Source organism: Serinus canaria, chromosome 3, assembly GCF_022539315.1.
Source record: "Serinus canaria isolate serCan28SL12 chromosome 3, serCan2020, whole genome shotgun sequence".
NCBI classification, from domain to species: domain Eukaryota; kingdom Metazoa; phylum Chordata; class Aves; order Passeriformes; family Fringillidae; genus Serinus; species Serinus canaria.
The window spans coordinates 67,830,649-67,843,013 of record NC_066316.1 but is presented as its reverse complement, the minus strand read 5'-3'; the positions used below and the strand labels follow the sequence as shown (position 1 = coordinate 67,843,013).

The 12,365-nt window shown below is 37.4% G+C and overlaps 1 protein-coding gene across 1 annotated transcript in view; it reads right to left on the bottom strand.

Moving 5' to 3' along the window:
• Nucleotides 1–12,365, bottom strand: part of CDK19 (cyclin dependent kinase 19) — a 118,372-nt gene that overhangs the window by 94,874 nt on the left and 11,133 nt on the right. The window contains exon 2 of the mRNA XM_018917479.3: nt 3,876–3,951. Coding sequence (XP_018773024.3) covers nt 3,876–3,951 — 76 coding nt within the window. The remainder of the gene's footprint in view (nt 1–3,875; nt 3,952–12,365) is intronic.

Below are 12,365 nucleotides of genomic sequence, written 5' to 3'. Positions count from 1 at the left end.
GAGTAGTCTCACAACGAAATCCAAGCAGCTCCCAGCACTTGTGGGTGCAGCTCATCAGGTACCACAGACTTGTGTATGTCCAGTTTTAGTGCTCCCTAACCTGGACCTCCTCCTCCCCCTTCCTCAACTTGCTCTCTTGTCTCAAGAGCATGAGACTCCTGAAGGCTGGACTTACTGTTAAACACTGAGACAAAGAAAATATCGAGTACCTTGGCCTTTTTCATACCATTTATTCCCATACAGCTGCAGGCTCATATTTTCTTTGGTCTTTTTGCAGGCTCATATTTTCTTTGGTCTTCTTTTGGATATTTACATACTTGTAGAATCCTTTCTTGTTGCTCTTCTGGTCCCTTGCAACACCCAACTGCATATCAGCCTTGGCTTTTCTAACCCCTATTCTTGCAAGATCAAACAGCAACTCTATACTTCTCTTGTTCTGCCTATCCTTGCTTCCAATTCATATATAATTCCATTTCATGTCCAGGTTCAATAAGGAGCTCCTCTCTCATCCACACAGGCCTCCTGTTGCCCTTGCTTGCTTTCCCCCTTGCTGGGGTGGAACTTTCTTAAGTTTGGACAGGCTGATCCTTGAATACCAACTAGTTTTTCTGAATCCCTCTTCTCTCTAGGGCTGTATCTCACATAATACTTCCAAGCAGATATCTGAAGAGGTTCAAGTCTGCTCTCCTAAAGTCCAGGGTCGTGATACCGCTTTTTGACACGCCCCATTCACTTAGTGAATCCATCTTCGACCTCATCATATCAGCTAAAAAAGCCAAAAAAAATTGCACTGAAGTTCTTCCTTGCTCAGGGACAAGATACATATTCATACATTCATACAGTATTGGTGAATGGCACTGACTAAGAAAAGGATTATTACTATTCTTTTTTTCTGAATTAAGTTTTCCCAAAATCCACAATTAAAAGTTTATAGTCTATGAAAAATGAAGTCCTTGAATTAACTTGAATGTACTCTCACAGGAAGTGAAGCCTTTGGAACAAGAAATCTCAGATAAAGCTGTATTACTCTCATGCTTTTTGATACAGAAATACCAAATTCCATTACTGCTATCTGTCTGCAGATTTTACAAGTCATTGCTTTTGGTTCTTAACAGATGACAGCTGAGATATTAAACAGGAAAACACAGCCTTAACAAATAATACTCCTCTGGTCTCTTTCTCCACTTCTTGTTTTAAAGAACCTACTTAGATAAGGTAAGGAAAAAATGTAAAAGACAAAAGCAGCAGAATTAAAGTCTTCCTTTCAACCCACTTCAGGTTGCAAAACAAGGTAATGCAAGCCTGGAGCTGAAAGAAATGTCACATGCATTAACTAAATAATCATCTAAAAATAGAAACACTCTATTTCATTACTCCCATTCACATTTTACAGATCTGCTCTTCAAAAAATGCTGTTGCTTAAGCCAAGCAATAATCTGCCTCATAACAAGAACACAGAAATAGTTAGCATTTCAATTATCTTCAGACCACACTTGAGTTACAGGGAACTAATTCGGTTTTTACACACTCACAGAATTCTTTAAAGTATAAAGAGTTCTTTCTAATATTTTGGTACTCAATACAACAGAATTGGCTGAAATAATGATTCTTTAATAATGATCACCCTACAGCTGAAATAAATCAACAATCACTTGCCACAGGATTCACTGCCTATATGATGTTTTTACTGATATAAACTTTCTTCCAGAAAAAGCTCCTACAAATGAATAGTGGTAAGAGAAACTTTAAGGGTTTTGAAGTCCTAAGCAAAGACAGACCAACTTGATTTGTAATGTCAGGAGAGAATTCATCTACCTTTTCCTTTACGGAAAGTTAGCCAGCAGATCCTATTATAGGTATCTAAGCAATAAGACACACAAAATTCAGTCTTGGACTGAATGCCTTTCAGTTTAGCAATATATTGCTTGAGTACAATGTCAAGTGTCTAAAGTTCACAGAACTATTAAAATATTCTGAACATACATTCAAAGAACCAGCTACACTGGTGTCCCTGTCATTTTCTCATCTTCTAAAGTGGGATTTGGGTTTGTTTTGAAAGGGAAGGGAAGGGTTAAGTGCCAAAAGAACAACTCATGACATTTTTTAAATCGCCTCTGTCCAGGCTGATAATCTTTATTTAATCAGTAAACATTACCCCCTTGTCACCTATCTAAGCCTTTAAATACAAGATAAGCTATTGATGCATTATTTAGAAGTCTATTTCTTTTTATGGAAAATGCACTTGATTTTGGCCATATGACAAAAACTTGGTATTTTTTTTTCAACTATTTCACCTTTACCTTTTTCACAATTCTAATATTTGCCCTGAAATTTCACTGAGACAAATGCTGATGTGCTGCATTAGCTCAGGTTACAGAGTTTTACAATAAGGTGTGAAGAAGAAGAATGAAATCTAACTCATGGAAGAATTACCTGAAGAACCACTGAGAGCAGTCAAGTAACTTACACAGCAGATGCCAAAATTCACCAGCTGTATTGACCTTCGTATAAAGCTTTACTAATTAAAAAAAAAAAAAAGGTGATGTATCATGAGAGTTAAACATTATTTGACACTCTCTCCTTCCTTACATTGATTTGTCCAGGTAGGCAGAACCAGCTTCATATCATAGTGCTACCATGCCCACGGGAAAGTCTCCTCCAGACTAACCCACAAATCTCCACAGCAGTAGAATTTAAAACAAAGGACAAGAATCCAAGGGGGGAAAAAAAACCTCAATATTGTCAAAAATGACTTTGTAGTACCAAGAATATAACCTAGTACTGATGTTAAAAGAGGATTTCCTATTTCCTCCAAAGGCAGAAATATTAGCAAAAGAAGGTCACTGGGTAAATCCTGTGTAAAGTGACAGACAGCAATGCAGCCACCTCTCAAATCCATGAGTGACCTTGACCTTATGGTGATAAGCACTTTAAAAGGACAGCAGTTTTATCTGTTAAGTCTCTTCATACAGAATCACCATGGACACTGCACTAAACACAACCCAGTGGTTTGTTCAGTTCATGGACACCATGAGTTTCTAATGCCTCATATTGCACTCCACATCTGAATGCTGTATTTCAATGCAACGCCACCAGATTATAAAAAGCTTTAGGCACAATCCTAAGATACATTCAACAGCTGACTGCACAGTGACAGCAGTAAGACAAGTCAAATATTTAATCAAGTAAGTGCACTCCTTTTGCAATGCAAGAAATACTTGCATTACAAAATTCTACTCAGTATCCAGCATTTTGTCAGTAATGCACATTTTCAGACATAAACATTTAAAGATCAAATTCCACCTTTATTTACAAAGCACTTAATTTTTACCAAATTCAAAGGAATAATAAGTATGTAATAAAATACATATGTAATAAAATATAATTAAAGCTGTTTTTCATTTTGCTATGAAATTTCCCTGTACTTGGCAAAACAAATTAAAAATGAGGAGAACAAAATGTTCTCAGATGCTACAGAACAAGTCACCATTAGTCTAAAATAAAATACATTATTAGTAAGTGGACTTCAGATAGTAGTTGTAATCCTTCAGAAACTTTTTCTTTCAAGTCATTTTAAAAACATTCCTTTTTAAACTAAGTCTTCATTTAGAAGTTCGTATTTATTTCCCTCTCAACACATAAAAGAAGATGAAACAAAACTATATCAGAAAGAGGCATTGCTATTACCTGAAAAGAACTAAAAGAAAATTATTATTTTAAAAGCTTCTTAAAAAGGCTCAGATCTGAAAAAATTTCCATGCTTGCATACTTTAAAGAAAACACTTGGATAATCTCCACATTACTTAATTCTAGGAAAATAAAATACCTGTTGAGTAAGAATGTCATTAAAATTACTTTCATTTATGTACACTTACTGCAATCTCTCTACAGGCCGACATGGATATTCCTGTACCTTCAATTTGCTTCAGTGCATACTCCTTTTCATCTTTTCTGTACACACACACAAAAAAAAAAAAAAAAAAAAAAAAAAGAGAGAAAGAAAAATATATTAAATATATTTAGCTCTGACTTACATTACACCAATCAATATCAGTATAATGATGAAACACTTTAATTTGGTCTGGATCATGAAGCTGAAAAGCCAATCTGCTTTTATGCATAAATTACACTTCGATATGAAAAGCAAGTTTTCTCTTAACAAAGACCTTACAGTTCCCAAACAAAAACTTCCTTATAAAAAAAACTTGGTTAACCTATATCCATTTCTCTCTGAAAACAGACATAATACCTGCAGATAACTGCAAACACAGAATTTTAGAGGACACTTTCTCTGAAATTCCAAGATACTGTCTACTATTGTGAAACACCTCAGTCATATCCCATGCCTGGAAAATTCTCCTAGAAATATCTGGGAATGGCAAGCTTTTTTCTTGATTTTATGAGCTACTCTCAATCCACTTTTATTTCTGAAATACTACTAGTTTAAACTAATTATATAATAAGCACTAGCTACTGACAGATCCCTACAAAGCACATGAAATGCTGTGCTCTGATGTACAAAGCCAGAATATGAAAAAAAGTTTAGCCCAAACAGTGTACTAGCCTTTTAAATAATCACAGCTCAAAGTGATTTAGAAGGAGCACCAAAAGAACAAGAAAAAGAGGTAGAATCTTGAAGCTTTCATGATATAACAGAACTAGCCTACAACACGGTTTTGCAGGATTCAGCTGTCAGTGACAGATGTTGGAGGCACCAATGCCCTTTATACAATTCCTGTTCATCTGCTGATGCCCCTTGGCAGACTCACCAGTCACAATTCAACAACCCACAAGCCCCTGTTCAAATTCCCTGTGGCATTTCTGGTAGACCACAGTTAGCCCCTCTTCCAGTCCCAAACCATTTTGTTTTGCCACACAGAATGATTCTGAACTTGCACTTGATTCAGTCTCTCTGGCTTTGAACTCCAAGCCTGTGCCCTGCCAGCTTCAGCCTGTTTCCCACCTTCCACCAGACCGTCTCCCTCCAAAATTCATTGGATAAGAAGCGACTGAGCAGAAAAATGTAGAGACAAGACAAGATAACTTGAAATAATAGCTGTCTACACATAAGTAACACAGGCAAGCATTATTTTCAGTAATTTTCAGCAGCAGCTAAACCCTCAATACATGTCTATAATTAACACTGAGCTACACTTTTTGAAATAAAATTTTAACAAGAAAAAATCCACATATTTTCCAACTACACATGAAAATGTGTAACTTCACAGGTAAAAAGATCACACCTTATGTCTCAGGAATTGTTTCTGATTTCACTATTAGTCCAAATTTTAAACAGTAAATAATAAATGCCCATCCCCTCTTATACATGGTCCTGCTATCTATGCAGAGAATTTCCATACACTGCAAAGTATCAACTCCTCAACTATCAATCTCTGTAAACAACTCAGGTTGCTTACAAAGACTGTGAAGACAAAATTATATTGTCTACAGAATCAAAACCAACTCTGGACATACAAAATTGATCATGCCATTTAAATTATTGTCATTTTTAAACTATGCAGCAGAAACAGTCCTGTGCACAACTATCAGCTGGAATCCCAAAGCAATGTAGTCACTACAGCACTGCATCACATCCTTCTTTTGGCACATCTACTGAACCAGGCACAGGACCACACTGATATGGCCATCCTTGAACTAGTTGTACATGCAAAGCATTGCATCCAGTTACTCAGATCTTCACAGAGTGAAGGTCACTGCAGAGACCAGGCGTGACACTTGGCACACACTGCCTTCAGCAGCACTGCTGAACGCCACTGCCACGGCGAGGCTGTCAGCACCTGTCAGACAGCCACTGCATGCAGGACTTCAAGATACAAATGAGAAATTATGAAAGGTACTTTAAAAAAAAAAAAAACCAATCCAACAACCTAAGGAATTATAGCATGTGGGAAAAGGAGGCAGTCTTACTGAGCTGCAACCCAGATAGTTCTAAAACACTAGGTTTTGTAAAAAATTAGCAAAAATAGGGATAATTAAATGCTTATTTATAATAAATGGGTGGCAAGGATAAAGAACTCCAAAGAGCTCATATTTTTGACCTGAGGATTTTTATTTTTTTTTTACCAACAGCTTTGGAATTATAAACACAGCCTCCTTTAGACACTATTTACTTGCTTTAGAAGAAATACAAGTCTATACAAATACTTTTCCAAAGTTAGCTGTCCTTATTATAGAAATATATTAGCTAATTAAAGCACTTTCCAAAGATGTCCACCAAGTGGTATTTTAACTAATAATTATTTTCCATTCAAGATAATTTGAAAAATAAAGCAGTATATTCAAAACTTCAAAAGCAAGTCAGACAGTGCAATCTGATGAAACAAACAGTTCTGATTATTCAGTGAAGTGTCCAAAGAAAAGAACACACAGATATTTTATTAGCTATTTCCCCACTTGTAAGAATTCAATAAATAATATCAAATGGTGTGTGTGATAGGTGAGAACACTGTTCAACTCCCGAAAGACCAGTGCTCTCACAAAACACTTGAGACAGGGGGTATTACAGGGGTTTTCTGAGGTCTCATGATGAGGGAAGAGACGACAACGTTGACTCCATGTATCAGAAGGCTTTGATTTATTATGATATGATATATAAGATATAGAAACTATGCTAAAAGAGTAAAGAGAAAGGTTTCACTACAAGGCTAAGCTAAGAATAGAATAGGAATGTGTAAACTGAAGTCTTCTCAGCCGAGACGGGCCGAACAGGTGAATTGTGATAGGCTCTTAATTGGAAACAGTCCGACGGGGCCAATCACAGATTTTCCCGTGGCATTCCACAGCAGCAGATAAGAATTGTTTAGTTTGTTCTGAGGCTTCTCAGCTCCCAGGAAAGGAAAAATCCCAAGTAAAGGATTTTTCATAAAATATGTTGGCAACAGGGGGAAGTACTTATATTTCCTTTCAGAAAACCTCTACTGAACTCTAAACACATTTCAATAAATTGTATGGAATTACAGAGCAGGAAAGTTTTTATAAACCCTTTTCTGACAGATCCTATATCAGCACATTTTTTTACTGGAGCAAAGCAAGCATGATCAAGTTAACAGCAAATCCAAACAACAACCACAAACCACACAGCTCTGGTATGAGGCAAAAGACACCCATGCCAGGGATAGCCAAGCAGATCTGGTCTGCAGAAACACTGTCCCAGGAACAGATCAACTAACTTGAAGGTCTTAACCTGCAACTGTAAGGGAGTTTGTCTGAGGGCAGGAAGCAAGTGGCACAGATCAAAGTTCAATCAAGCAGGTTGTATCAAGCAGACACCCCAGGCTGATAGTGGCGATGTGTTCACTAATCTGAGTAAAAAACATAGCAAAGCAGAACTCAAAGGGAAACCATACTTTAGGAAGCTGTGAGTTAACAATTTTTATTAAAGCTTTTCAAAACTGATGCAGAGGAATTTGCCTGATAAAATAAGCACTGTATCACACAACTACAAGACTTCTCTATGCTTCAAGTTCCCTTATCCAAAACTAGGGGTTAAAGACTAAAATCAGTATTGCTTCTGGTTTCAGAAATATTACAATTCATGCTATTCTAAGAGGGATTAACTTTTTACCAAAATGGCACTGCCAATAAGAGATACTACCCTCATGAAGACTTTTCAACTGGTATTTCAGACTGCCATAGGCAGCACTCAAACACAAAGGTCCCCATGTTATCAGCACTTGCATGCCAGCATGTATTGAGAACATTCCTCCACTATAAAACTTGGTCTTCAAGTTTTTCTCCCTCACAATAAATATCCCATTCTGCAATCCTTGAAGTTACTGTCAATATTTTAATTGGCACTATGCAAAGGAACACTCTGTCCTCTTGCCCCAACAAATTGTACTCAGTGGTTGATGTCCAGCTGTAGTACTCAATACAGAAAACAAAAATATGATTACTACTTCTTCTGGGCAACACTTTCAGTTTCCATTCTCCAAATGCTTTGGAAAGAACTAAGTACCAAGTTCATTTTTTAAAAAATGTAGCTCAGAAGATTTAGAATAATTATGAGATTTCAAAGGAGCTAAACTGTCTTAACTATTGCAATTGTACTTCAGAGACCTCCCATCATATGAGAAACTACTTTACAAACAAGTAAATAGAAAACTAGAAACAACTTGCCCAAGAGCATAAAAAAAACCAGGAGGATTTAAAATAGTGCACAGTTCAAACAATTGTTTCATCCCAATTATTCAAATTTTAAGACTTTCAATGATGGTCTCTCTTGAATTCACAGATAATTTAACATATATCCCAAATTCAGAATTAATTATCCACATCAAGGAACTGGCTTGAAAGACTGCAATCACTCTGAAGCTAAAACTGCAACTATCACATCAGTTAATACAGATATTATCATTACTGTGTATACTAATAACAGCTGCCTTAAATTAAGTGCACAATACCATAAATAAATAATTATTAAAGTGCACATTTTCTTGAGAAAAAAAAAGTGCACCATAAAACCATTTCAAGACTTAGCTAGAAAAAAAAGTAATAGGCAAGAACAATTCACCCCTGTAACAACACTAATGGAATTTAAGTATTTGAGACTTTGTAGGACAAAGCCTGGGAACACCATGGAGCTCAGTGTCCTTCACAGTACTGCCTGGAACACAATGTCCAGAGGGGTATCTGGTTACATTCTGACCACTTTGGTTAATTGCTGCCAGACAGCAGTAAGTTAATCACTCAGCAGGGGATCACAAAGAGTTGCAAACCTTTTTCCCCTAGAGAAAAGGCAAACCGTGACACTGAAGTGCAACTAGAAGCTAACTAAAAACCTCATCTGGAACACGGCAGCCAAGCCACTAAACAGATCATGCTTAGCACTGGTTACCCTAGGCAATCTTCTCATGGATTTAATTCTGTACTTAGCACATGGCCCTAGCCCTTTACAAAGGTAACAGTACCAGAAAAGTCTATGACTGACTGGAAAACGGGACATAATCCTTTCCAAAAAGTAGTGAGTTCTTGTGCTTTAGTGTTTTATGGATATAGATGCAGTCACTAAGCCAAAAGAATTACTAGATCAAAAAATCTACACACGGTGTCTCTAGGGTGCATGCTCTATATAGCAGACTAGGAAAGTAATTTTCTTTTACTGCTGTCCTCCAAACCTATCAAGCCTTATCCAGTCAGCAGCTTAGGCAGCTCATTTTCATCCATGTGACAACCAGTCACAAATGACAGGGGCTGTGAATCCACAGACTGTATCCAGCAGTATACACTGTATTTCAATGCACTTCCATCAGTTCATTTTGAGACCTACATAAGAAACTCAAAATGTGAAAGAGTAAGGATGGTAAGCAGAAATTTGAAAAGCCCTTTAAAAGATTTGTCCTTCTTCACCTTCACAGGCAGCAGCTAAAACTTCATAGCAGCTACAGGCTGCTCCTACAACCCAGACCCAGAAAAGTTCATTACAACGTGAACTACAACCGGCTCGTTTTGGCCATGAAAAGAATGGATGAAACCAGCAGGTGTGTCCCTCATCCTGCTGCTGTGAAGAGTTTCAGTACTGTCTGTGGAATGCATAGCTGGCCTCTGTACTGATGGGAGGTTTGATGGGAACTTTGCTGGTGTTGCAAACAGAACATCACATGTGTCAGTCACAGGAAATGACTTCTCATAGAGAAAGAGCAGACATGTATGTCACCCAGACCTGGGCTTTCCTCTCAGTGGCAGTTTTGTAAAATATGGAATATGTAACATTTTCTTAAGAAAGGATGCTCTTTCATGTTTGATTTTTGTATACTTTCAAGCCCAATCAACAAGATGGGAGATTTAGTCTGTGAAACAGACAGCAGCCCACAAGCTCTAAGTGATGTGCAGGTGTTAGAAAGACAAATTCCTGGTTGGTAGAATTGCCTTGATAGGCTTTAGGGCCTGGCAGGCTTCAGTGATCTCACACCCAAGGGGAGGTTAACAAAGTTGGGGAGAAGGATGTACCACTGACAGCAGAGACAAAGAATGCAGAATTTCTGGGCCACAGGGACATTGGGCAGAACCCTCCAGATAAGGAAGAAACAAATAAACCTTACCCAGCAACTGTGCTGAACCAGCTGTGAGTGGGTAAAAGGGAATTCTGCAGGGGGAGATCCCAACCACCGCTCACAGATCATTGACCCAAAACCCATCAGCCCAAGAGAAGAGAAACACCATGGGACTGATTAGCATGAGAAGAGAGAGAATCATTAACCAATAGAAGATAGGACACTAATTAATACAAGGATTATGTAAAGTGTAGCCAATGAACGCTAATTCCTTTGTTTGCTGACATGTATAAATAGCAAAAGGTTTTGATAGTTATTGTGCTTGATTTGTGGAATCCATTGGGCACCCAGACCTGCATAACTATAAAAAAAAATAAAATCAATGTCTCTCTCAACTGTGTAGTTATTGGCTTGTTGCCCACTGGGTTACAAAAACCAATTCTTGTGGACAACAGCAGGGTGGTAAACCAACCTCCCCATCAGGCAGTAAACATTCAATCTTTAAAAGCCAATATTGTATCTTATCTGAAACATCTACAAGTAAACTTGAGGAGTGGGAACAATGCAACAAACCTACATCAAACAGGACAGTATCTACTACACAATATTAAAAAAACTACAGTGAAAATAGGATGTCCAAGGGTTATCCAGGTAAACAAAAGGAAAAAGCTTTTTGGAATGGAGACAGTATGCTACAGTAAATACTGCATTTCTGGGTTTTGTTTGGCTTTTTTTTGTCTCAATTACTTACAATCTCCATTTTAAAAAGGGGTTTAAATGCTTCTCAGCTTCATGGGCCTGATGATACCTACTGAACTTCTCTAGGTCCCACTCCAAATATCAGATGACACCAGATAGCTCAGTATATGCACAGAATAACACAAGGCAGCAGCACTTTTCTCTTCCTTCTGCTACCTCCTGGACCTAAAGTCTACCCATGAAACCCTTTAGAACAACCTAAGAACACATCCAAAGGCACAAGTCTGTGTGTCGTTTCAGATGTTACTCTTCTCAAAATGCAATACCAAATTCCTGAATGCTTTATGGTTTACTACTCCATTTTTCAAGAATTGCCAATGTCATTGACTTGCCAATGTCAGGCATAAATGCATGCCAAAAGAAGGCTAACTTGGGAATCATAATGCAATCTGTGAATTTTTTAAATAATTAGGTTTTTTTCTTGGTTGGTTAGTTGCTTAAAAAATCCTTACAAGAAAACAGAATTTTTTTTTGGTTGAAATTAGCATTCTAACCTTAAGTCTACTATAAATTGGCAGAGACGTTCAAATACAGAGCAACTGATTACTACAATTAGGCTTTTTGAAAAGATACCTGACTTTCATCACATACACTATGAGAAATAGGCAGAAGAACCATTACATGCAGCTTCACTGGAAAACCTGCCATGTTCCAGTCAGACTAAAAGAGTTCATATTAGAAGTACCAACTGCATCATATTATTAATAGACACTCTGTGTTATCACAGCACCCCCTGAGAAACTGAAACAGATTTTGCTTTATAATCTGAAGAACAACCCCAAATGTATCTCTAAATCACACTAGTGATATGGCTATCCTTCCCCCTGTTTACTCCTCTGTAAAACAGTTTATGAACTCAGGGGGAAGTGTGCATGTTAAAGAACAAGGCAAGTTCTTAAAATGATGCTAAGCTACTTGTCATTAAACACAATGACCTTGATATTGCCTGCCTATAGAGTCTCACAAAAGATGCTGAATACCTATAAATCCCCCACAAACTTCACCGAACATAAAAGATGCGTTCTTCATGCATGAGGAGACAGCTGATTAAAAGGACAAAAAGTGAATCTGAGCACTGATAAGGTTTTCTGTCATTAAAAAAAAGATGCCTTTTCCCAGCTATGATTTCATTAGACTGGGAGTGGGGAGTAGAGGTCTCTTAGAATCAATGTGAGGAGACTAAAAGTAATCCACCAGCACCATTACACATAACTTAACCATATGCTCTTCCCTTTTTTGCAGTGGTTTCTAATTCAGAAATTTAAAAGCAAATCTTCGCAGCATAGATACCTTCTAACTGTTAACAACAATTTCAGATTAACTCACATCACAGACAGTCTAAGATCTATGTCATACCAGACCACTGGAAATCTTACTAACCTAATCTATTAAAATTTATCCTTTACACCATAATAATAAAACTTTGTATTTGCAAGGAAAGAGAGCACAATTTCAATCACTACCACCCTCGCTCCAAATTTATTGATGAAAATTCAGGGACCTCAACCAGCTACAGTGTTGTTGCCATTGCTAAAAATAGACTGATTCCTAAGTATCTGGAGCAACTGAGAACTGTGAATTTCATACAAGTAC